A 27,576-nucleotide genomic window follows, 5' to 3' on the forward strand; every position below is an offset into this window, starting at 1 on the left:
CTTGTGGTGCTATTCACAGGTCGCTTGGGTTCTGGAAAAAGGTTTAAATATTTTGCTGTGTTTGTGTAACCTTTAAGGGCACAGATATGCCCCGGAGAGAAAGTGAGCCAACTTGGGCACATTTTGGGGTCAATTCAGTTCTGTAGGTTGGCAGCTGCCGGTAAATCCGTGTCTGCTGGCCGTGGGAAGGAGGCCAGACAAGAACCAGCAGGAAATGTGGTTCTCTTTCTGTTCCTTCACGCCTACAAATGTGACAGATAACCACCCGATACACATCTAGCTTGGAGAACTCCCAATAGCAGCAACTCCAACAAGGCAGCTTCAGTCAGTGGTCGCTTCTCGGCCTTTTGGCTAAGATCATGCGTAACTGACCTGACAGGGGAGTAACCACCATAACCCCAAGGTGGTTCTCCCTGGATCAGGAAGGTATATGCTTGCTTTTTTGGAAATAGGAGGTGGGTAGGGTGGCTTGACCCATCCACCTCCACGGAGGTGTGTGGGGGACCTGACCCATCCACCTCCATGGCACGAACCTGGTATTGCAGTACTTCCAGGAACGGTGCAGTGGCTCTAGGCCTTTTGGCTAAGAGCATTGGCGCAGAGTGATCCTTGAATGGGCCCAAGGTGACCTCTGGCGTTTGTGATTTGACAAAGAATTGGAACGATTGGCTACGAATTTCAAAAAAAAAAGGCAGCTTCAGTCAGTGGGTACACAAGCCAGAGGTTAAATCAGGATAGTTTGTGAGGACTGCAGTGGCAGCTGCCATATTGTCACTGCCTGGTTATTTAGCACTATAAACCGTAAAAGTTTGAGTAGTGTGGAGCAAATCGTGACTCTAGGATAGAAAGGGAAATGATTTGATTCATATTTCAGTTTAAAGCAAAACATACGACCACAGCTGCTCAAAGACCGGTCAAGGCAGCTGCAACAGACAGTGTTTGATGGCAACTGTAGGGAACAGGCTAAAAGACACAAAATGTAACACTGACCAGACTTTTAAATAACAAACACTGCTTGGCTTAAAGGCGACAAGCTTGCAGGCCTTTCGAGAAGTTTGTTGCTTTACGAATGTGTTTATACACATTACTGCCTCCTCTCCAGACTAATAAGTAGTTAACCTGATTAGCCATCCACTCGCATACAAAAAAATCTGTATTCGCTGCCGGGTATTTAATTGGTTTCTATTTATTTTCTTACACTGGTCCTCGTTTGCAGGCTATACGTTACCTCCTCCTTTAGCCAGCATGATTGGAATTGCTCTTATTACTCAATTTATACAATTCTCTGATCAGCGGTGACTATTGGTGGAGGAATCTGATCAAGTATCCCCTTCCCTGCCCCTTGCAGTGAGAGGCTGCCACCCTTTGCTGGAGAGATGAGCTGCATTATTTACAGTCTTCAGGCACCCATATCATTGCACCGGTGTCGGGCAGATTTAGGCGGGCCAACTCTAAAAAAAACAAGGCATAAACTCAAATGGAGACGATTACTTTCGGCAAACTTGCTGCCTAATGAAGACCAGTTCTCAAAATAGTCACCATCGCCCCCCTCACCTGCATCAGTAAATTGCGGGCCTAAACAATACTGAGAAAACTCAAGCCCACAGGAAAGGACTAAGGTGCAGATAGCAGCCCCAGATCTCCTGGAGTGAGCCGGGTAGCTGGTGATTCCACAAGTTTAAACGGACAATACTTGATTTTTGCAAAACGTCTTTGAAACCAATATTAGCACATATGAACATTTATAGTCCATGCAAAATATGGAGCAACTACTCGACCAACATATTTGTAAAATTAATATAGTTTAATTTCCGCTTTCTTTCTAATACTGCAACAGGAACCATTCCCCAGAGGAAGGCATCTCGGCTATTTTATGTCTATCAATGCCATAATTATCCAGTCATGGATGGGTCAATCACTTCCTTCGATGAAACTACTGTTGTTGGCTGGCCCTCGTCATAAACTCCCTGCCCCACCTTACTGACCACTTGCTCAGTCTGAGCACTGTTCCACCTCAGCAGCCTGTTCGACCCACCTCATCAGCCTGTTCGACCCACCTCATAGCCACTCCCGCGACCACTTACTTCAACCTCAGCAATAGCCCCCAGTACTGCCTTTGCAATCCTTTGACTCTAGTCTCTCATGTTATCCTTGCTGGCTCACCGCCTTCCATAAACTACACTTTATCCAACTCGGATACCAGCAATCTGCACTGCCCTCTGTGCTTTGTTTAATCTTGATCGCGAGCAAGCTCACGGTGTACCCAGCAAAGCAGGAGATACTTACAATACCAACTCGACGCAAGTCCGCCCCCCCCCCCCCCCCGTAAAAACAGCTACCCAGGAATTTCAGGAGTTGGTTAATAAAGTGAACTCTGAAAGTGACTGTGATACCAGAGAATTAACACTGTATGCAAGCCAAGTCTGCCACCTTGTGGTGACAGTCTTCCATTGCAAATACATTCAAGAAAAGCAACATTTCAGAAAATTCTTCAAAAAGTTAAAAATGGTATTTGAAATGAAAGTTTTGCACCTGCTTGAATGCAGTTAGTATTTTATTTTACTGGGTGAAAATATTTTGTCCAAATGATTGTACATTTGTATATAGGTTGGCTAATAAGACTATGTAACTAAGGTCTCTCGATCAGCAAGAGTCCTACTGGTTTCAGTTGGATTATGATCTGAAAAGCTGTGTGTATTTTGCTTAGAAATTCAGAGTTATTTTAAGAGTAGCCCACAGGTGCTCAAACAGACTCTGTAAAAGAGTGGTAGGGTAGGGCATTGTGTAAACTAGGTCTTTACTCGTTGGAGTTCAGAAGGATGAGGGGTGATCTTATGGAAACATTTAAAATAATGAAAGGGATAGACAAGATAGAGGCAGAGAGGTTGTTTCCACTGGTCGGGGAGACTAGAACTAGGGGGCATAGCCTCAAAATACAGGGGAGCCAATTTAAAACCGAGTTGAGAAGGAATTTCTTCTCCCAGAGGGTTGTGAATCTGTGGAATTCTCTGCCCAGGGAAGCAGTTGAGGCTAGCTCATTGAATGTATTCAAGTCACAGATAGATTTTTAACCAATAAGGGAATTAAGGGTTACGGGGAGCAGGCGGGTAAGTGGAGCTGAGTCCACGGCCAGATCAGCCATGATCTTGAACAGCGGAGCAGGCTCGAGGGGCTAGATGGCCTACTCCTGTTCCTAATTCTTATACTCATACATCCAGCTTCTGATCGCTACCATTCTTTCAATTAGCAGGTGGTAAGTGGTCGAAAGCAGCTGCTTCGCCAGAAAAGAAAACACATAAATTGAACCCACAGCCTTGTGTGCTGCATGGGCATCTTCCTCAATTTGCTCAGCTGGTTAAGTCTTACAGACCAGAAAGTTCTGTACTTGCTTAAAAACTATTACATCTCTAATTTTCCAGTTCTGACTAGTGGTCATCAACCCAAAACATTAACTCTATTTCTCTCTCCACGGATGCTGCCTCACCTGCTGAGTATTTCCAGCATTTGATGTTCTTGTGTTAGAACAGGAGGCTCTCTGGGTTGACCTGATTTGAATGGAGCTAGCTGGTTACTCGATTGGCCTACGCCTGGAGGGAGGGGAATATGGGCCACAGTCCCCACTTTACATGAAAATAAGAGATGGGGCAAGTGTCAATGAGAGAGAAAGCCACACACCTGCCCTCAATTTGGGAATGCTCTGCTGTACTGGATAACCTGAAAAAACGGTGGATACACTGGGGACATGTGCATCGCCAGGCCTAAGCGTTGCTGGAATCACTAGAAGCATTGCCGAGTGACGTTTAGTTATGGTGCCGTACAAGAAGTTACATAGTAAAAGTACATTTTCACATTGGGAGAATTGATTAGGAATCTGAGCAGACAAAACATGTGTTGCCAATCTTAACATACAGGGTGTTAGTGTACTCAATCTACAATTGGTGAAAATTGATCATGGCTATGAATCCACAGTAAAGAGGCCCAACCAATTTGCCTGAAAGTTTCCCCTACAGAACGAAAGGAAAAGCAGACCATCTTATGGCAGCTCTCTGGCTCTTCTGAGCTTGAGACAGCTGCGATGTGGTAGACAAAAGCAGCAAGACGAGTTGTCATTCATTTAGCATTTTTTCCTCCCTTTCTCCAGGGAATTACCCTGACTCCATTTAGCCTCTCCTCAGTCTGGCTGCAATAAGGAACGAGTGTGTGAGGAATGTTGGGATAAACGTACAAACAGCAATCCTCCGACACATCACGTCAGTACAGTAGATCATTCGCTTGATCCTCTTCCTTTTGTTCAACCCCATCTATAAACTGGACTTGTTCCATTGATTTATATTGAGCACCACTGCATTACTGCTCCGAGTGTTGCTGTTAAGTTTGCATGTACAATACAGTTGAAACCATGTCTGTTGACGTTCTTACACATCTTACAGGTTTGTAAACAACCTGAAGTTTAATCTGAAATCGCTCACTTAAATCTAGTTCCATTTGCAGTTAAAGTCAATGTGTATCAATTTGAGTCAGTTTAAACACTGTACAGTACATACATACCTGTGATGTTACTGTGCTGCACAATTTTTGAAGTCCACCCATATTGCAGACAAAGAGAATTAACATTGAAATCAATTCAATATGGTAAGAACCACCAAATTCACCAGCAGACACAAACAATGGGATAAACTGCTCCCTTTAATTAGCATTATAGAATGATATATTACATTAATCTCATTAAAGACAGTATACATTTTTCCTGTGTGCAAGATTGTGCAAGCTCATTAACTTAAGTTTGTAAAGGCTCTAACAGTTTCAAAGGGAGGCAGTAATACAGGTGATGCAGTTAACAAACAGAACACAGTATTAAGTTAAGCTCAGGTCAACTTCTCAAGTATAACAGTCCCACCCATGTTCTGAGCTGCTAACTGCAGTAAAGCATTAGTTGCTGATTCCTGCTGTTTCAGGCCATCACAGACACCGATGGTGTATGCTGCTGCTGTTTGGTCCTTGCAAATGTGCTTTCTGGATTTATATGCATGTCAGTATACTATTTTTTTGTGTGATTAAAGTAGCTGCAAGTTTTGTGTACTTGTTCAAATAATTTAAGTTATATGCAAGTGGCAGCATCCATACATTTCAAAGCAAAGTCTCTCAGGTTACAATCAATGACTCAAATACAAGCTGCAAAAGGAAAAAAATACTAAAGGCTTCAACATAGCAGACCAAACCCCCAAACTTAAAACAAAAAAAAGCCAATTTAAAATGAATGTTTGCAGAGAAAGCATGTTAAAAATAAATAGTTGATAATTCAATTTTCACAAGAAGTCTAATTGTAAAATAAATAATCCCCAATCCCTAAACTTCAAATTGTGTACATTTAGAATTTTTTGTTGTTGCTCTAAATCAAAGTTTAGTCTTTAATGTAAGGGAAACTTAAAAAACGTATTCCTCAAACATTAAGAAATCTCATTACAACACTAAAAATTATTCAAAAGTGCAACTGCAAAACACGAACAGATTGTTGCTTCAGCCAATTATGAGAGACACGATTAATCTTCAGCAGAGACGAGCACACTTTCAACTGCACCTTCCCTCCATTATCACATGGATTGTAGTACTACAATTCACCATGTGTACACTACTCTGCAGTGCACCCCAATGATGCAGAGGTTCTAGAGCTGCAAGGCACTGGTCTGCGACACTGAGGGAAAGCACAGAGGCTGTACAAATATAACATTGACTAGGCCAAGAGGAGCTTTCTGTTTTGAAAGATTTTTCCCCTCCGAATCTGAGTGCTCCAATTTGTTCGTCTGTAAAGCACTTTTGCAGCAAATTACTTACTACAGGGTACTGACAATTTTGTTCAGGTTATCAAATCAGATACCTCACAGCTACATATAACTCTAACTGCATTGATACCCCACGGCTAAAAGTATAAATATATTACTTTTTCCAGTTTTCTAACACCACCATCAGGCCGAGTACTGCACCAGTCTATGGAATTCAGATTCCCAAGTGAACAACCCAAGATTAGCAGTATTCAGAGATAATATGTAATTTTACCATGTATCCTTCTAATAGTGTTACCTAGTACATAATAGCTAGATGCTTAATAACTACCCTAAAACTCAAACTTAATTACACCAAACAAAAATAAAGTTAAAGTTGAACTTATTTTTGGTAATTGTATACAACTCAATGTGAACAGTGATCACCAATAGGGTTGGATGAAAGTTTTTTTTTTATATAAGTAAAAACAAAATTTAAAAAATCTCATGGCTGTAATCAGGTAGATCAATTTAGTTTTATTCTTTTGTTTTATTCTAGGTATATGGCTTTATCACTGTAGACCATATTCATCATCAAATCTTCAGACACGTCAACTGCCATACTGAAGTGAGCAGATGCATGTTAAGATTCATTATGTGACATTTCTTTTTTATTGCAGATAGGTTTAAAATGTTTTTAGGAACTTAAGATTTTGTTAAATGAATCCTGGTTGTGTTGATATGAAGAGATCCATTTCTTCGAGACTATAATGTTGAATAATCAGGATGGCGCTTTGCAGAATAAGGTCCTTTACTCCAGGCTGACACTAAAATATCTATTCCCACATCAATTATACATACAGTTAGAACATCTTTATACATTTTGTAAAGTTTTTTTTTCCAATTCAGATAATTAACTTGATGAAACATTGTGGAATCCAAAATTTCCAGTCTAAGAATTGCAACAAAGGTTATGGGAGAGTGTCACTCTTTGGGGTTGGAGGGAAAGTCTTTTTTTTTTTAAGTCTTCCTTCCTTGGGAGGAGATATTGTGAGTTATAAAGCAGCGTCAGACAGAGATTTACTACTCAGATGATGCATCCAACAGCACCCCCCCACCCTGCTCTAGTGAGCTGCCATTTTGGTCAGGAGAAATTAGCATCATTCCTGATCCTTGATGCCAAACCAAAATGCAACAGCATCATTCGAGAGGTACTGGGGCTAAGTCTCTGGTTCTGGCCGGTATCTAAGATCAGGAAGGATGTCAGCCCAGTCTACAATAGCAAGTTAACTGACAGTCTCAAATAAGCAATCCATGGAGGTCTTTGCTGGCCGAGAGACCAAATATAACCAGCAAGCTTACTTTATGCTGGTTTTGGATCAGCACAATGGAGACCATCTTCTCAAGTTATATTTTTTAGAAAATAAACAAAAGTATGAACAGTCAGGTGAATTTACATGAAAATTACCATTCTGCCACCCAGAGTAATGGTCCCTTTTTTTTTTAAATACAAAGAAAAAACAGCAAATCAGCCTTATAAATGAAACTTAACTTATTGGAACTGCCATTATTTAATCCTAACTTTTCGTGAGCCATACGCAACATAACCAAAAAGATAATAATTTAAATCCTCAACATATCTTGAGTCATTTATATATCCTTACAATTGACCTGACTCACTGCAGTTTTGAACTGGAAATTGTTCTTCGAAGAACCAAGTCCCAATGCCTTCTGAATGTTTATTAAAAATGGTTCCATAAAAGTGTTGTAAAAGTGAGTCATGTATGGCTGTCCATTCATGTTGGCTGTTAAATTTTTAGCTCTCACTGTTGACAAAGGCACTGCTGTCAACTGCAAATCTCAGCTACTGTAGGGTACTGAAGTGATCTGGATTAATCTTCCCTGCTCTTCCTCTCTCATTGTCATCTCTCTCAGATCTCACTTCCTCTTTTAGCCAAGCCATTCATGGTTGCAAACTTCATGGAGATCAGTATAACTCTGTGGTCCGGGAGTCGGAGAGGTGGGCTTCTGTGGGGCATGAATAGTACCCCATCCGATTGCACAGGGGGAAAAAACAATCTTGATGAGGGTAGAGGAGTTTGAATAGCAGTAGAGGTTGAAATTCAACTGCAGCTGTCTGATTGGGATTCCAACATTTCACTGTTAACAAGCTGTAAGATAAAGGCAACTTAAGTATGGATCGTGGGAGAGCAGTATCCGCTCTGTAGCCCCCCTACTAAAACCGGCTCCCTTACACAGAGGGCAGAATCTCAGATCCACTTTTTTCAGTGTCTATGATTCCGCCACACGAGAAGGGGACCAGCACAAGAACTCGAAACGTTGAGAACCAGCAGACAGACTCTGTTCTTCCTCAATCCAAGTGAAACAGGTATCCTTGTAAATGAACCTCCAGAAAAGCATCGTTATATGGATTAAGTTTGCAAAGATAACCCCAGCAGCAAAAACAAAGAGAGTTCTATGCCGCTTTACTAACAGGTTGGTTAAATGCTAACACTTAAACATTCGCCAATTAAGGCAGCAACATCAGGTAATTAGGTCATGGCCTAAGAAAAGTCCAAACTTTGGAAATAATAATTTAATAGCAGGGCCAAAAATTTATTGAAGCAACGTGAGGTGGTGACTTTTTTCAGATAAAATGATAAACTGTAGCTGTGGATTCTTTACCTTGGGGGTCTGACAGGTTGTACATTGTCAGTACGTTACTTTCAGGGAAAGCATGATTGTTTGGTCAAATACACATACAGGTTTCCCCTCCAGGTTTGGCCCGGGCTCTTGCAACAGTCAAACACAAAAAATACATTAGCCACAACTGCTGCTTGTCCTTTCCCAAAGAAAAAAAAAAATCACCACTGCACTTGTTTGAAGCCCCAGCTCAAAACTCATGCAGATCAGGTTAACGTAGGGTAGATATGTCATATTCCAACAGTGCACTGGCAAATTTTATGAAATGGCTGAAAAAGTGTGGTCCTTTTTGCATTGCTAACCTGTTGACTTTATACGATAGAAATATAAAGACCCGTTAGTAAATCTGATTGTTAATTTTGGTAAAGACCCACTGAATCTAGTTGTTCCTTTTTTTTTTTAAATGCCTCCACACTATGTACATCTATTATACAAGAGAAGAAGATTCAGTCTTCAGATCCCCTCCCACAAACAGTTGGTGTAAATCTTTTCACTTTTCCTAACAGTCTGTCATGCAGGTGGTGTTCTGCTTCACTTGCGATCATCAATGGTTTTAATGAATTCAACTGCTGCTGTGAACTGCATCCACCAATAGGATTCCTCTCCACCGAGCCGGCTGGCATAGAAATTATTGATGTACTGAACAGTGGACAGCAGGCAGGGTGGGTTAGCCTAAAGGTATAAAAGAGATGAATTAAAAGCATACAAAATCAGGAGGGAGACAGAGAGAAGAGTCATACACACAATAAATTACTTTTCATTCAATACTGATGTCCTAATTTCATGGGAAATATTATATATATGTATGCGAGAAGCATTCAGAACATTTCAATTAGATTAAAGGTGCTTTATATCACCTGAAGTACATCATCTCTATCAGGCAGGTTGCATTGTCTAGCAGTGCCAATTAGCCTAAAGAAGCTGTCATTAGTGCTGTAGAATCCCGCAGGAATTAATGACACTGAATCTTCCTCAAAAAACATTAAAACAATAACCTTACTGATGACAGATGATATTCTTATCCCAAAATATAAATTTGTATAGCTATGTTTTGCACAGAGAAAGCACCTTTTGCATCATAACACAAAGGTGGTCAAAATGTTCAAGGTTTTAACATACTTGCTGCTCCAGTAATTACAGGGTTAGACTTTTCAAGTCAAAATCTAATAGGACAGCTGCCTATCGTTCACTGAGAACATAAACGGCAACAGATTAAAGGACAAAACATAGCTATGCAAAATGCTAAGATCTGCCCCATATAACTATCTGAAAAGAATTCTAAATACATAAAATGGTAAGTTACAATTTGGCTTTCATGGCAAGAGTAATTTTCAGTAAGTTAGCCGAAGGTTGCATCCCTCTGCTTGTCTTCCGAGATGAAAGTACCAGTGGCATTTTGGATTGGCGGTATTATAAATACATTGCTGTACAAAATTGATATTCATCTGATGGCTCACCTTGATAAGGACAAACACAAGAACAGGAACAAAGTCATCTGCCCCAGGGACTGAGTCCTCATTGGCCAGGCTTAACAGATTCATTATGGTGGAGCACATTCGCAGGATACACTGAACCTTATCTCTTGGGGTCTTGTACGCATTGATTGTTCGAACCTCTGACTGTGCAGACGGCCATGGAGCCTCTTTCAAATACACCTAAAATGAAGATGCAAAAAGGTATCACATATACAAGACTACATATCTTACTTTTATTAGTAATAAGGATTAATTTCTAGTTTATATAAACATCTGAGAAGCAGGCAATTATAACAAAAAAGATTAAAACTACTGTGACCTATTAAACATATTTGTGTAGTGCACAGAAAATTTTAAAAGTGGCTGCCCCATATTATTGCCCGTAGCAAAATACCTCAACAGACATCATACTGCAGGTGTCTCAGCAACTCCAGAGTGGTGGCCTCCAAAGGTTAGCACAAAAGAATTTCAAAACGTCAGACCACATTGGACAAGCTTCACTAGTTCTTTGTGAACTGGAGCACTGGGTGGTACACTCCATTTTGGAGGCAGAATTGTCTGCCAGGACTAGTCTCCCTCTACAGATACAACACTTCTCAGTGAATTAGGTAGCAGCACGTAACAAGGAACCAGGTTACTACATTCTACTGGCTTGGAGGTGGGACAGCAGCAAAGACATTTTTTTGAGGGAAGGATTGCAAGTGAAGGTGAAGAAAGAAAAGCTGTGACGGTTCTGCACTAGACCTTCACCAGCTTTTATTTGTCCATTCTCAATGGTGAGAGATACTTGTATTTAATTAAACTGTATGTGGAACTATACTCCAAAGATTGAACACCTGCATGTAAGCAAGAAAGTGGAGAAAATCAGTGAGAAAAAAAATGATTGAATGGCAATAATGGAAAAGAAAATGGTAGACCAGGTGGTACCACAGCACTCAACTGCCAACCAGTTGGGACTTCCAGGACGAGCCAATCATTAAGTGCACTTGGCTCAAACATAACATAGTACAATGAAACCAGCGGGAGATCGAGAGCCAGCGGCAGTTGGTGAGACGCGGGAGCAGCCTATCAAAAGGCAGCTACAGCGGGAGAAAAAGCAAAATAGAAGTACAAAGTAATCAAAAAGTGACGTCACAGCCAATGAGGTAAGTGATTGGCTGGTGATTGGTGAGTAGCTTTTCTTTTATTTTTTATATCAGTAAGTGAACTGTAACATTGTTATTACCAATTTAAGGGTATCTAAGGTTAAGACATGGCAGGAGAGCTCGGCCATGTGATATGCTCCTCCTGTACCATGTGGGAACTCGGGGACACTTCCGGTGTCCCTGGGCGCTACGTGTGTGGGAAGTGTATCCGCCTCGACCTCTCGACGGTCCGCGTTGCGGAATTGGAGCTGAGGGTGGATTCACTCTGGAGCATCCACGATGCTGAGAATGACGTGAGTATCACGTGTAGTGAGTTGGTCTTACCGCAGGAGAAGGGTCCACAGCCAGATAGGGAATGGAAGACCAGCAGGAAGAGCAGTGCAAGAAAGATAGTGCAAGGGTCCCCTGTGGTCATCCCCCTGCAAAACAGATACACCGCTTTGGGTACTGTTGGGGAGGATGACTCATCAGGGGAGGGCAGCAGCAGCCAAGTTCATGGCACCGTAGGTGGCTCTGCTGCACAGGAGGGCAGGAAAAAGAGTGGGAGAGCGATAGTGATAGGGGATTCGATGGTGAGGGGAATAGATAGGCGTTTCTGCGGACGCAACAGAGACTCCAGGATGGTATGTTGCCTCCCTGGTGCAAGGGTCAAGGATGTCTCGGAGCGGGTGCAGGACATTCTGAAATGGGAGGGAGAACAGCCAGTTGTCGTGGTGCATATTGGTACCAACGACATAGGTAAAAAAAGGGATGAGGTCCTACGAAAAGAATTTAAGGAGCTAGGAGCTAAATTAAAAAGTAGGACCTCAAAAGTAGTAATCTCGGGATTGCTACCAGTGCCACGTGCTAGTCAGAGTAGGAATCGCAGGATAGCGCAGATGAATACATGGCTTGAGCAGTGGTGCAGCAGGGAGGGATTCAAATTCTTGGGGCATTGGAACCGGTTCTGGGGGAGGTGGGACCAGTACAAACAGGACGGTCTGCACCTGGGCAGGACCGGAACCAATGTCCTAGGGGGAGTGTTTGCTGGTGCTGTTGGGGAGGAGTTAAACTAATATTGCAGGGGGATGGGAACCAATGCAGGGAGACAGAGGGAGACAAAAATGAGGCAAAAGCAAAAGACAGAAAGGAGATGAGGAAAAGTGGAGGGCAGAGAAACCCAAGGCAAAGAACAAAAAGGGCCACTGTACAGCAAAATTCTAAAAGGACAAAGGGTGTTAAAAAAGCAAGCCTGAAGGCTTTGTGTCTTAATGCAAGGAGTATCCGCAATAAGGTGGATGAATTAACTGTGCAAATAGATGTTAACAAATATGATGTGATTGGGATTACGGAGACGTGGCTCCAGGATGACCAGGGCTGGGAACTCAACATCCAGGGGTATTCAACATTCAGGAAGGATAGAATAAAATGAAAAGGAGGTGGGGTAGCATTGCTGGTTAAAGAGGAGATTAATGCAATAGTTAGGAAAGACATTAGCTTGGATGATGTGGAATCTATATGGGTAGAGCTGCAGAACACTAAAGGGCAAAACTCGTTAGTGGGAGTTGTGTACAGACCTCCAAACAGTAGTAGTGATGTTGAGGAGGGCATCAAACAGGAAATTAGGAGTGCATGCAATAAAGGTGCAGCAGTTATAATGGGTGACTTTAATATGCACATAGATTGGGCCAGCCAAACTGGAAGCAATACGGTGGAGGAGGATTTCCTGGAGTGCATAAGGGATGGTTTTCTAGACCAATATGTCGAGGAACCAACTAGGGGGGAGGCCATCTTAGACTGGGTGTTGTGTAATGAGAGAGGATTAATTAGCAATCTCATTATGCGAGGCCCCTTGGGGAAGAGTGACCATAATATGGTGGAATTCTGCATTAGGATGGAGAATGAAACAGTTAATTCAGAGACCATGGTCCAGAACTTAAAGAAGGGTAACTTTGAAGGTATGAGGCATGAATTGGCTAAGATAGATTGGCTAATGATACTTAAGGGGTTGACTGTGGATGGGCAATGGCAGACATTTAGAGACCGCATGGATGAATTACAACAATTGTACATTCCTGTCTGGCGTAAAAATAAAAAAGGGAAGGTGGCTCAACCGTGGCTATCTAGGGAAATCAGGGATAGTATTAAAGCCAAGGAAATGGCATACAAATTGGCCAGAAATAGCAGCGAACCTGGGGACTGGGAGAAATTTAGAACTCAGCAGAGGAGGACAAAGGGTTTGATTAGGGCAGGGAAAATGGAGTACGAGAAGAAGCTTGCAGGGAACATTAAGGCGGATTGCAAAAGTTTCTATAGGTATATAAAGACAAAAAGGTTAGTAAAGACAAACGTAGGTCCCCTGCAGTCAGAATCAGGGGAAGTCATAACGGGGAACAAAGAAATGGCAGACCAATTGGACAAGTACTTTGGTTCAGTATTCACTAAGGAGGACACAAACAACCTTCCGGATATAAAAGTGGTCAGAGGGTCTAGTAAGGAGGAGGAACTGAGGGAAATCTTTATTAGTCGGGAAATTGTGTTGGGGAAATTGATGGGATTGAAGGCCGATAAATCCCCAGGGCCTGATGGACTGCATCCCAGAGTACTTAAGGAGGTGGTCTTGGAAATAGCGGATGCATTGACAGTCATTTTCCAACATTCCATTGACTCTGGATCAGTTCCTATCGAGTGGAGGGTAGCCAATGTAACCCCACTTTTTAAAAAAGGAGGGAGAGAGAAAGCAGGGAATTATAGACCGGTCAGCCTGACCTCAGTAGTGGGTAAAATGATGGAATCAATTATTAAGGATGTCATAGCAGCGCATTTGGAAAATGGTGACATGATAGGTCCAAGTCAGCATGGATTTGTGAAAGGGAGATCATGCTTGACAAATCTTCTGGAATTTTTTTGAGGATGTTTCCAATAAAGTGGACAAAGGAGTACCAGTTGATGTGGTATATTTGGACTTTCAGAAGGCTTTCGACAAGGTCCCACACAGGAGATTAATGTGCAAAGTTAAAGCACATGGGATTGGGGGTAGTGCGCTGACGTGGATTGAGAACTGGTTGTCAGACAGGAAGCAAAGAGTAGGAGTAAATGGGTACTTTTCGGAATGGCAGACAGTGACTAGTGGGGTACCGCAGGGTTCTGTGCTGGGGCCCCAGTTGTTTACATTGTACATTAATGATTTAGACGAGGGGATTAAATGTAGTATCTCCAAATTTGTGGATGACACTAAGTTGGGTGGCAGTGTGAGCTGCGAGGAGGATGCTATGAGGCTGCAGAGTGACTTGGATTGGTTCGGTGAATGGGCAAATGCGTGGCAGATGAAGTATAATGTGGATAAATGTGAGGTTATCCACTTTGGTGGTAAAAACAGAGAGACAGACTATTATCTGAATGGTGACAGATTAGGAAAAGGGAAGGTGCAACGAGACCTGGGTGTCATGGTACATCAGTCATTGAAGGTTGGCATGCAGGTACAGCAGGCGGTTAAGAAAGCAAATGGCATGTTGGCCTTCATAGCGAGGGGATTTGAGTACAGGGGCAGGGAGGTGTTGCTACAGTTGTACAGGGCCTTGGTGAGGCCACACCTGGAGTATTGTGTACAGTTTTGGTCTCCTAACTTGAGGAAGGACATTCTTGCTATTGAGGGAGTGCAGCGAAGATTCACCAGACTGATTCCCGGGATGGTGGGACTGACCTATCAAGAAAGACTCGATCAACTGGGCTTGTATTCACTGGAGTTCAGAAGAGTGAGAGGGGATCTCATAGAAACGTTTAAAATTCTGACGGGTTTGGACAGGTTGGATGCAGGAAGAATGTTCCCAATGTTGGGGAAGTCCAGAACCAGAGGTCACAGTCTAAGGATAAGGGGTAAGCCATTTAGGACCGAGATAAGGAGAAACTTCTTCACCCAGAGAGTGGTGAAGCTGTGGAATTCTCTACCACAGAAAGTAGTTGAGGCCAATTCACTAAATATATTCAAAAGGGAGTTAGATGAAGTCCTTACTACTCGGGGGATCAAGGGGTATGGCATGAAAGCAGGAAGCGGGTACTGAAGTTGCATGTTCAGCCATGAACTCATTGAATGGCGGTGCAGGCTAGAAGGGCTGAATGGCCTGCTCCTGCACCTATTTTCTATGTTTCTATGAAACTGCTATGGTGTTGGTTTACCTTCATTATATGCTCTACATTAAAATCTCAGTGTCAGCCATGGGAAGGGAGATGGGGAGAATGGAAGAGAAGCGAGCAGAGACCAAGATTCAAATCACACTCACTCTGGGCCACTTTCTAGTGGTATCAGAATGAAACTGATGAAACAGTTGGAGATTTGAGAGCAGGACATGCTCAGCTGAGAATAGTGAGCTGAACAGGGAGCAAAATGAAGGGGGGGGGGGGGAAGAAAGAGGGATTCAGACTCCAAGAGGAAAACCTCTCCAAAGGAGGAAAGAGCCAACTGCTCACTTCATTACAAATGCATCTATGGTTTTTCGTTAAGGATTGACGCAAATATTCACTGCCATTGGTATCCCATTCTATTGGCTGGAAGAGGCCACAATGGAGATTTAAAAAAAAAATTAAGAACCAGCAAATAATCCATTAAAACCTAAAAATATAACCATTATTTGGACATTTTAAAACTTTGAATTAATAAGAAATTGATTTTGCCAAAGTTCACTGGGATTGACCCTTGTGCTCAGTGATCATTAACGAACTCGGCCGAACAGGACAGCCAGGGAAATCATGGTCATTACCAGAATAGTCGCTTCTTCCACCATACATTTTCCTGCTCCACTCACTACTCCAATATGCACAAACTTGTGCAGCTCTTGTGTCAACTGCTCAGAGATGCACAAGAGACACATGGACTGAATAACCTTTGTCCATACCAAATCAGATTGGAACTATTGTGTAGGCAATCACATTCTACTATCCTGTGCTGCACTGAGTCGGAGCACAAACGCTCTATTCCACCAGGCTGCACTTCCAGATTCTATCTTGACTCTAGCAGTGTGAAAACACGAGTTACACAACGCATCTGTGCATAATTCAGATTGTCTGTTGACTTGGCATCTGCGAAAGGGCCATGGAATTAAAGCACAATGTCCCATCAACACTTAAAAGCTCTATTCTCAAAACCCTTTTGTATAGTTTGTCTAACACATTTTAGCACTTCAACATAATGTTTTGTTAAAGAATACAGGTACTAAATTTATTTAGGTTACTACCTCTGGAATTTGGAGTGCCCGGTGATTTGCACTGACAACTTTACACAGGCGCTGAATGTGCTCATAGAAAAGCCTGAAAAAAAAAGTTACACTGTTACTAAAAGTTAGGATAAAACAGCTAAAATGTAACTTAAATTGCCTTTAACATTGAAAACATCTCAAGGCGCTTCTCAGAAGCACAATCAGAATAAAGCAATACTGAAGCAAGTGAGATATTCGGAGGGAAAATAAACCGTTAGTCAAAGAGGTGGATTTTAAAGAGGATCCTAAAGGAGGAGAGGGAGGTGAAGAGGGAATTCCAGAGCTTAGGTCTAGAACTATGTAGAAGACAGAATGTTGCCATTTGCCGTTACCCTTATCTGCAAAACCTACATTACAGATTACCAATTGAGAATTACAGGATAGGCCATTTCTATGAAATAATTGGACTTTACATTGCAGCATTCATCATACAATGAATCACAGGAGTGCCATTTATTTGCAATATGATAGCTTCTCTCGCTCCTGATGTTAATAAAAGTCAAAGGAAATTACATCAATACATATTGTAATCACGAGAAAATTTGTTACCTTTTTAGTTTAAGACATTCTGAACTCAAGTATGTTATAAAAACATAATAAACTTCAGATATTAAGAACATACTAAAATCCAGATTAGTTCAGCTCCTCAACTGTCAAGTATACAACAGCCAAGGCAAAGAAAGAACTTGCATTTATATAGCACTTAATCATATCTCAAGATTTCTCAAAGCACTTGACACAATTAATTGCTTTGAAGTGCAATCAAACTCGTGTCGATGAATAATAATAATGTGAAAATTATTTTCTGTATGTTACAAAGACACTAAAGATATCCATGACATCAGGTTCTTCTCTCCCCATTGCAATGATCTCAGGTTCCTTTCAATTTTTGATCTAGCAACTTTGTAGTTTGACTCAACCTCAGATATCTCTCTTGGGAAATGCCCAAGCTATGTGGCAGCCCTGTGAAATGAATCACTGCATAAACCCATGTCCCATCAGGACATTACACAGAGGGCATTCGAACTCCGAGTACTTTTCCACTCTATAGTATTTAGATTCCCTTGAGTTTGAAAGTTCATCTTTTTTTGAGTGACAACACTTAATACTTCTTTTTGCTACAACCTTCAAGCACGCCACTGAATGTCATTCATAGCAATAGGAGTAAATTTCCCGCATCTGCAGTATTTTGCTTTTTGTTTTTAAGAGTATAGTTGGTATCAGCTACATACAGATCAGCACGATCCAAGTCCAAAAATATGCTCGGCATCAACAATGCTGCAGTGCCTCATAATTACACTGGTTATGAAGAAAGAGCAGAGGTCAGCAGACCAAATATACGCTTTTGGTTCTGCATCACTAAAAAGTATAGTCTTTTAACATTCACTGAAAAGGCTATTTTGCTTTCTCTGTTGAGCAGTTTTAATGTTGTCCTAGCCACAGAAGAAAAACACTGAAAAGGCACACGCAGCATGATTACCAGACACCTTTGAGTTGGTTCAGTAACATTTTCTTAAAAGGTGCGACAATTAAATATCTTGTTCTAAATGCTCTTATTTTTAAAATTGTGCACATTTATCCATTGTTACTTACTGGTCACGTAAAATGTCACCATCCTGATTGGGGTAGAAGGCGAGTTTGAAAATGCGGTTCATAACACTACGCTCGATGGCCATCTGTGCATCCTGGAGCTGTTCTTCACTGGCATTCTGCCAGATAACATCTTGTGCCATAGCACCATACAACGACTGCAGGAATTCTTCTACTAAGGCAGTTTTGTCATCTGCTGCAGTGAGATTCTGAAAGTCTACATAGACAGGGACAGTGAGGCTAAATCAACCGGTGTACAAATTTATATATATATTTTTTAAATAAAACGAATTCATGCTGAAATGGTTTCCCTCTCAATTATCACCCCTCCTCTACTGAAGGTGTTTTTTTGCTGGGATCTTGTGTTGCAGGCTGTGGCTGCCCTCCAGCGCCTTGTCTCACTCATATGAAAGTCCGAACATTGAGTTTTGGCAGGCTGTTTTCCATGGAGAGCATCGCAGTCTAGCCAGATTCTGTTTTCACCCACTGCCGACAAACTTCCCAGCAGGGGTCAACGGACAGCGATCAAGAGCGGGAACCTTAGCTAATCTTTCTCCTAGCCCAGCAACACAGAGGCCAAATATAGTGTCCCAACTTGTGCACAAGCCAAAATCAGCTGATTCCGTGTGAGTGCTTCTGATCTGAATGGCTTAATGCTACAAGGGGCAGTGCCTTTATCCACAAGGGCTGGACAATCAGAGGGAGCTACAGCTTAAATATTCAGAGATTTTCAGGCTGAAATATATAAGTACTTTTCAACTTTAATTTTCTTTTCTGAATTAAAATTAATTGAACTTCTGCATGTTGGTATTTTGCATACCACTAAAAACTTGCAAAAATCTTACATGATTTAATTTTTTTTTTAGAACAATTCAATTTATTGGAGATCTGTATCTTGATCATTTCTGAAAGATTACTACCCCATAAAATAATTTTGTTGTAAGTAAATCTATCATATTCTATTCATCTCAAAATTCCAGAAATTAAAAAGATTACAGAAAATCTTACTTTCCTTTCTAATCAATTACAAAATATTGATTACCAACACCAAAAAGTTGTACACCTGTCACAATTAACATTTCGTTTTACAACTGTTAGTAAGGTTAGTAATTAACAATGCATTAAGACTGGCCACCATAAGATATCTGAGATAGCTGTGGGAGCAGTTTACAGATTTCAGACTCGTGCTCTGGATTTACTTGTAGGAATTGACTGGTCACTGGAGTGTATGCAACTGGGGGAAAAATGAAGCCACAAGGTCCTGATAGATTGGAATAAATACATCCCTTCACTCAATCAAAACAGAAAATGCTGTAAATCTCAGCGGATCAGGCAGCATCTGTGGAGCAGCATCCGCAGTATTTTCCTTTTGCACTTCTCCACTGAGCTCCGAGGACCAGCTCCTGTGACCTGACTGCAGACCTATTTTAGGTCACCCATGAACAGTTTCATGTCTTAAAACAAACTAACCACCCAAACAAACTAACCACCCAAAACTTTAAATTGGAAGGCGAACACATTCGTATCTTAAAAGCTGCGGTAATTTCTCTCAATCTTTTGCTTAAACAGTGAGATATCTGAAGATATTTTGTACATTACTGTTCATCATTTCCTCCCTTCAATAGGTTTGTGATTCAATGCAGCACAACAATGATCTAAATGAATGAAATATGAAAATAATATTTCCAAAATACACGGAGATGTAGATTCCGTGGATTGCTAACATACAAAATTAACGTACATCAAGCCTGTCCCACACCACGATGGCTGGAGTATTATAACTAAACACTTCCTTACACCACTTCCCCGCGCCCCCCCCCCCCCCCCCGCCAACAGCAATGGAATCTCCTGGGAGATTGCCATGTTTCTGCTCACCTCTCCTGGCTTTTTACTGGAGTATGACGCTATGGGCATGAATCATCCTCCGGTACGCCCCGAAGTGGTCAATACTCATTTACAAGTTTTGACAGGCAATATCAGCAGGCTATTTAACCGCAAAGGCAAACCCTCACCCAACTTCCATACAAGCCCAGCAAGGGTCATTAGGTAGTGAACAGGAGAACATTGCCCAATTTTTATCCTTCACAACTGAGGGGCACTGGGGACAATTTTATAACCCCACCTTTGCCCCGACTAAGATCAGCTAAATCAGCAGAGTTACTGAGGCCTTAGGGTCTGTATGGCTCAACCACTTAATGGATAAGCACACTCTGACACCAGGGGAGTTACAACCTGCATGAATGTTGAATTTCACTGAGTTACAGCCGCATGTTACTTCAAGAAACAGACTTACAACACAAGTTAATTTAATAACATAGGTCAGTTTTAGTGGTCAATTGAAAGGAATTCATATTACCTTTAATAAATTCCAGAATATGCTTTTCCCTGCTTTCAAGCAATAATCTCACACAGACGGTGGTGAAATATCTGTTAGCAACTTCTTTGTCTCTCAACACTCTTTGCAAGAGCCTTTCAAGGTGGGCTTGTGTAGTCTGGAGCCCCTGGCGACACCTTGTCAAGTAAGCAATATATGGAGCTCGTTTTCTAAAGCAAAGAGAACAAAATCACTGTACATTTAAAGCTCAAAAAATTATGTCAATTAAAAGCAGTATGAATTCAATGGCAAATTACTCTATAACCCATGACAGATATCAAATGTAAGCTGATAACTACAGCTGCAAGGGAAGGCTTGCAAGATGCGGTATTGAGCTTCAGGGACCAGAGGCTTCCCAATATAACGGGTGTGAGGTGTTTATCAATTAGCAAGACTAGCTACTAAATTACTTACTGCTTATAGTCTATGGGGAAACAACGGAGCTAACTAGTTAGTATTTTAACCACTAGTCATCCCAGTGTCTTTTTAAAAATAAAACTTGTATAAGACACTATGCTTTAAAATACATTGAATAGTAACTTCCTTTTCAAATCCTCTCTCGGGAAGAATGGTCAATAAATCCTATAACGCGACAGAGATGAATGATCAGTCAATTTATTTTATTGTTTTTAGTTGAGATATAAATGTTGTCAAGGACGCAGGGACATCATCTTGCTCTTTCAAAAAAAGTGCTATGGCATTTTTTATATTCATGTGAACAGGCAGACAGGATCTCAGTTTAAGTCCTATCCGTGCCAAATTTTTATGCTTACAGTATCCACTAGCAAAACAGCACAGTGAACACGTCCTACCTGTAGTCCTCAGCGATGGCAGCTAGTAACTTGCGACAGGTTCTGCTGTCAAATCTGCCAACACAGCGCATGGTTTCCTGAATCTGCGCCATCAGGTGCTTGTCCTGTAAATTGATGGCTTCGGCCAGCTGAACTTTTAGAAAGCAGACAATCTCATTATCTAAAAAAAATGAAGGAGAAAACCAAGAATTAGTCCCGTCGTTATGATGGACTCATGTATGATTGACAAGTAGAAACAACATCAAATCGCAAAACAGCTGAGCAATCTGAAAATCTTGCGTCAGTCTGGAGCAATTCAGAGACCACAGGAATAAGAATAGAACGGACAGAAATGACATGCTGGTAGAACAAGGATTGCTTGTCTGAAGTTCTGGGTGAAGTTCTCTGCTCAAATTAACAATGGAGAAACTAAGCAATCAAACATGTGTATTGTAGCTGAGCCTGGAAGCATTTTTGTGGTTTCTTAAAAGGTAAAACTGAAAACCATTCCATGTTTTTGATTAAATGGAAACTATTGAATTCAGTGCCAGTCTAAACGTTGCTGCCAACGAGAGATTATTTTGCTTTAAAAGGCAAAAATTACCTCAAACTATAAACAGATTTTACCTTCCGATTCTCCTTGTTCTGGTCCTCCAGGAGGGCCATTCCTTGTTGCTGAATGGCTCACTAGGGGGAATGCAATTGAATCAGCAGAGCACAGAGCCATCCGCAATTTCTTCTTAGCATCTCTAATTGGAAGAATAAATTGCAGGTTTTAGAGTATTGCTAAGCTAGTAAAAGAAAACAATTGAAACAATAAATTTCTCATAAAACTCTGGGAGACTCCTCCAATTTTAAGCTGGTTATTCCCAGTAAACATGACGCTAACAATAAACGGTAGCCAGACTTAAATCTTTATATTCAAAAATGGGAGATATGTATCTGATAGGATAGGTGTCAAGGTGGCAAAGTGGCATAGCACATTGCAATCGCTTACTCTGTCAAGTTCTTGATCCTAGCCGCACTGCTTTTGTGAAATACCAAGAAGCAGCCGAAGGAAGTAATGCTGCTGAGCACCTTTTCACAGGAGAGAGACCTGAAAACAGGGGCTTGATCCCTTCACTGTAGGAAAGTGCAGCAAAGGATGGCAGCAGCTCCGACAGAACAACAAAACAGACTCATTATCCCAACAACCTTATTCCTGCTAACTGTTACTACAGACTAAAATGGATGTTACCTAAAGGAGAAAGTGGAATCTTGAGTCTGGGCAGTCTGACTAGCAGAATCTGGGAGATCATCGGCTGAAAGGTTTTGAAGAGCTTCATCACGTGGCGAATCGTGCACACTATCATCTCCAATAGCCTCTGTACAAAAGCAAACATCCCACATTAACACTTGGAAACTCTTATTTTTGTGAAAGTATAACAGAAAGGATGAGGCTTTGAAGGTTACCCAACAAATACAGATGGGAACCATTTATTGTCAGATGTGAATTGCAAATAAAACTCTTCCCAATACTGCATCTGATGATTTAACAAAAACATATAGGGCTTGTATATTGGTGCTCCAAATGACTCTGATAAATCAGAAAGGAGTGGCTTAAATCACATTTCAAACATCTCAATTTCCTCCCTTCCCCTTCTCCTGAAATTACTGGACTCCTCCCTGTAGCAAGATTCCATGTGCCAGGATCCCTCTGATAGCCATCCCGCATGCAAGAACCAGTGAAGGCTGGAACGTTAAATCACCGTGAGGTTATCACAACTGAGCTCGACCCTGTCCTCATCCAGTGTCTACACATGCAAACTTTTGGCAGGAACTGCTGAACATCAATCAACAGCAGTAATGCTAGCCAATTTTTATCTCCTCCCCAACCCTGCGGCACTAAAACCAATTGTGTCACCTCCACTGTTGTACCAGCTAAGATCAGCCAACAGCATAGATCATGAATACAACTGGAGACCTGACTGGTCAGTATGATTCAGTTACTCTCTGTCTTAACCAGCCAAACCAAAGGGAAGCTGATAACTTTAGTTTTTTATTCTTTAAAATGCAGTCATGTTGCCTTATCAGTACCACTATCTTCCAAAACATTAGATAAATCTTGAATTCTTGATCAAACACAACAGAAAACAGTTTAAATTGTGGTTATACGGTGAGACAGATTCTATAGGTGCATAATAGCAGATCCGGTAACTTGTTTTTTTGGAAAACATGTCACTCCTTCATCCTTTTTCAGTCTCCAGGTTTTTTCTGGACAGCAGCCTTCCTTGAGGCCTCTGCCAAGGACACACTGAAGTTATCCACTCGGAGGTGGTCAAGTGGAGTTCAGTGCCTGCTGCCTGAGGTTTCCTACATAGCTGCGGGAATACATGGACCCCCCCCTGCCCTCCCAGTGATATTGCAACCAATTTATTTTTTTAACTGTAACCCATTGACACAGCTCAATGATTCAACTTTAATATATGCGACGCATCAGTGCTACTACAGCAACTTGTCTCATGCTCATACAAAGAATGTGAACTTTCACTTCAGCAACGGTAGAGTAGGTTAAATGACTTTTTCTAGACCAAACTGAACACAAAACATGACTTACCTGTAACCTCATCATTGGCAACTGCTTCACTGGGGCTGGCTCGTTTAATAGCACTTCTATATTTATCCAGGATATCCTCGGCAGCCTGAGCTTGTGCATTCAACCTGGGAATTGGCTCATCTGGCAACACACAGAAACAGCGTGAACAAACAATTCTAGGTACTCTTTAAAAAAAATAAATAAATAACCACAGGTAATTTACTATTTTGTTCTTTAAATCTTTCATGTAATACAAATGTATTATATTGCTCCTTAAAAGGGCTTAATGTATGCTGACGTGCTATTGTTCTTTAAAAATCAGTATTAGTAGTTTTTAATGACTCCCTTCACTAAAAAAAACTATTGAATTGAATGTTTTTATTTTGACACGGCTAAATTGGGCTCTTTTTAATATGAGCAAATTTCAATCGCAGTACAAAACAAAATCATGTCTCCATTGTGTCAGAATAAGTTCTAATAAATAGCAAACGGGTACTAAGAGGAGGGTGGGGCTGATTAGGGACCAAATTGGAGACCTACGCATGAAGGCAGAGGGCATGGCTGAGGTACTAAATGAGTACTTCGCATCAGTCTTTACCAAGGAAGAAGCCAAAGCCAGTGAAAGAGGAGGTAGTTGAGATACTAGATGAGATAAAAATTGCTAAGGAGGTGGTACTAAAAAAGCTGGCTATACTTAAAGTAGGTAAGTCACCAGGACCGGATGGGATGCATCCTAGGATGCTGAGGGAAGTAAAGGTGGAAATTGCAGAGGTACTGGCCATAATCTTCCAATCTTCCTTGGATGTGGGGCTGGTGCGAGAGGACTGGGGAATTGCAAATTTTACACCCTTGTTCAAAAAAGGGTGTAAGGATAAACCCAGCAACTACAGGCCAGTCAGTTTAACCTCAGTAGTAGGGAAGCTTTTAGAAACAATAATCAGGGACAAAATGAACAGTCACTTGGACAAGTGTGGATTAATTAAGGAGAATCAGCATGGATGTGTTAAAGGCAAATTGTGTTTAACCAACTTGAGTTTTTTTGATGAGGTAACAGAGAGGGTTGATGAGGGTAATACGGTTGACATGGTATACATGGACTTCCTAAAGGCGTTTGATAAAGTGCCACATAATAGGCTTGCCAGCAAAGTTGAAGCCCATGGAATAAAAGGGACAGTGGTAGAATGGATACGAAATTGGCTCAGTGATTGGAGAACAAGAGGAGCGATGAACGGTTGTTTTTTGAAATGAATTTATACAGTGGTGTCCCCTAGGGGTCATTACTAGGACCACTGCTTTTCTTATATATATATATATATTAATGACCTCGACTTGGGTGTACAGGACACAATTACAACATTTTCAGATGACACAAAACTTGGAAGTTAACAGTGAGGAGGAGAGTGATAGACTTCAGGAAGACAGACAGGCTGGTGGAATGAGCGGACACGTGGCAGATGAAATTTAAAGCAGAAAAGTGCGTGTAATACATTTTGGTAGGAAGAACAAGGAGATGCAATATAAGCTAAAGGGTAAAATTCTAAAGGGGGTGCATGAACAGAGAGACCTGGGGATATATGTGCACAAATCATTCAAGTTGTCAAGGCAGGTTGAAAAAGTGGTTAAAAAAGCATACGAATCCTTGGATTCATAAATAGAGGCAGAGTACAAAAGCAAGGCAGTTGTGATGAACCTTTATAAAACACTGGTTCGGTCTCATTTGGAGTATTGTGTCCAATTCTGGGCACCGCACTTTAGGAAGGAAGTGAAGGCCTTAGAGAGGGTGCAGAAAAGATTTACAAGAATGGTTTAAGGATTGAGGGACTTCAGTCATGTGGATAGACTGGAGAAGCTAGGGTTGTTCTCCTTACAGCAGAGAAGGTTGAGAGGAGATTTGATAGAGGTGTTCAAAATCATGAGGGATCTAGACAGAGAGAAACTGTTCCCATTGGCAGAAGGGCCGAGAACCAGAGGACACAGATTTAAGGTGATTGGCAGAAGAACCAAAGACAACGTGAGGAAAAGCGTTTTTACGCAGCGAGTGGTTAGGACCTGGAATTCGCTGCCTGAAAAGGTGGTGGAGGCAGACTCAATCGTGGCTTTCAAAAGGGAATTGGATCAGTACCTGAAGGAAAAAAAATTGCAGGGCAACAGGGAAAGGGCAGGGGAATGGGACTAGGTAAAGTGCTCTTGCAGAGAGCCGGCACGGGATTGAGGGGCCAAAATGGCCTCCTTCTGTGCTGTAACCATTCTATGGTTCTATGAATTGCCCTACAGAGCAATCAATATTTTTCTTCATTGGTAATGGCTGTACCAAATGGCCAGTTAAACATAGCCTGAAAACTCTGGCCATTTGTCTGCAAGTATTACTCACGAAAAATACCAGTGCATGAGTTATGGATTATTAGATTTTATAGATTAACTCTTGGGAGCAGTCACACCTTCTCACAAATTTAACAGCATACTGGATAATCAGCTGTGGCTTTGCCCTAGATTACCTGTGAGCAAGGCGAGAAAACATGATTTTGCATGCACAGAAACCAAGAAAACATGCCCATCACACATGCGCAACTGTGAGTAACAAAAACGCAGCAGTGAGCACCGAGCTCCCAAGTCATACAGAAAGCATCGTAACCCAGCTCAAGCATCGAAGCTCCAGCAACAGAGCAGAAAGCAAGCGAGAGCCCCTGAAAGAGGTGAGGCATGTGCAAGATGAAAAGTGGTTGCAGATACTGAAAAATGAGATGGGTAAGGTTTGTGATTTGTTTTGTTCCAGAATTGTTAGTTATTGGTGGAGTTGTTGGGGAAATCAATATGGTCACCAAGGACCTCGAGGTGTTTTTCCAAGGATCTGACTGACTGCTTTTGTGTTTATTCTTTGGATGCTTCTTAGTGAATGGAAATCTAAAGTTAGGCTATTTATTTTTAAGGATAGGGTTTAAAAAAAAAAGTATGTAATATTTAAGCCAGTGTGTTTCACACCCTACAGACAAAGCCTTCAATTATACAGATACAAAATCTTAAATAAACACTCAATACAACATAGGAACAGGAGTAGGCCATTCTACTCGAGCTAGTTACGCCACTCAATCAAATCATGTCCAACCTGCACCTCAACTCTTCACCTGCCGTTGATCCATATTCCTTGATACCCTTACCTAACAAAAATCTGTTGATCTCAGTCTTAAAAATTTCAATTAACTCAGCATCTAAAGCCTTCTACAGGAGCAAGTTGCAGCTTCCCATAATCCTTTGTGTGGAAAAAGCAACTCCTGCTTTCACTCCTGAATGGCCAAGTTCTTAATTTTTTTTTCATTCTTGTGATGTGGGAGTCGCTGACAAGGGTGGCATTTATTGCCCATCCCTAGTTACCCAGAGATGGTAGAGTTGGGTCTACTTTCTGAACTGCCAGTGGCAGTTTGATACAACTGATCAGCTTGCTGGGCTACTTCAAAGGCCAGTTAAGAGTCAACAACGTTGGTGTGGGACTTGAGTCACATTAGGTCAGACTGATTAAGGGTAGAAGGTTTCATTCCCTAAAAAGACATTAAATGAACAAGTATGGTTTATATAGACAATCAAACAGCTTCATGGTCAGTGTTACGGATACCAGCATTTATTTCCAGATATTTTAAAAGTATACTGAATTCAAATTTTCAGGCTGTCATGGTGGGATTTGAACTTGTGTTCTCTGGATTATTAGTCCAGGCCTCTGGAATTCCAGTCCAAAAACATAACCATGAGACTAACGTACACAATTTTAAGTTTGTGCTCCCTTGTTCTGGATTCCCGCACCAGAGCAAATAGTTTCTCTGTATCTACCAGATAGAATCCCGTTATCATTTTAAACATCTCAATTAGGTCAACAACTTATATTTATATAGTCTTTAACGTAATAAAGCGTCCCTAGCTTCTAAATTCAATGGACTGCAAGCC

The 27,576-nt window shown here is 41.4% G+C and overlaps 1 protein-coding gene and 1 pseudogene across 12 annotated transcripts in view; one reads left to right on the plus strand and one right to left on the minus strand.

Annotated features, from left to right (window-relative positions):
• The first annotated feature begins 331 nt into the window (after positions 1-331).
• LOC139233220 (U2 spliceosomal RNA) lies at positions 332-570 on the plus strand (annotated as a pseudogene).
• Positions 571-4,659: 4,089 nt separating this feature from the next.
• The window catches only part of gapvd1 (GTPase activating protein and VPS9 domains 1), a 115,555-nt gene continuing 92,638 nt past the window's right edge, over positions 4,660-27,576 (minus strand). For 11 of the 12 annotated variants that reach the window (XM_070862649.1, XM_070862653.1, XM_070862657.1 and 8 more), the window contains 9 exons: positions 23,665-23,784; positions 22,306-22,432; positions 21,696-21,817; positions 21,090-21,249; positions 20,260-20,447; positions 17,907-18,120; positions 16,293-16,365; positions 9,920-10,117; positions 4,660-9,134 (listed from right to left, as the gene is read on the minus strand). In XM_070862649.1, coding sequence (XP_070718750.1) covers positions 8,994-9,134; positions 9,920-10,117; positions 16,293-16,365; positions 17,907-18,120; positions 20,260-20,447; positions 21,090-21,249; positions 21,696-21,817; positions 22,306-22,432; positions 23,665-23,784 — 1,343 coding nt within the window. In that variant the 3' untranslated portion in view covers positions 4,660-8,993. Of the gene's footprint in view, positions 9,135-9,919; positions 10,118-16,292; positions 16,366-17,906; positions 18,144-20,259; positions 20,448-21,089; positions 21,250-21,695; positions 21,818-22,305; positions 22,433-23,664; positions 23,785-27,576 lie in introns of those variants that run through there. The other variant, XM_070862654.1, reaches the window with a different exon arrangement.

This window comes from Pristiophorus japonicus, chromosome 20 (assembly GCF_044704955.1).
Source record: "Pristiophorus japonicus isolate sPriJap1 chromosome 20, sPriJap1.hap1, whole genome shotgun sequence".
NCBI classification, from domain to species: Eukaryota; Metazoa; Chordata; class Chondrichthyes; family Pristiophoridae; genus Pristiophorus; species Pristiophorus japonicus.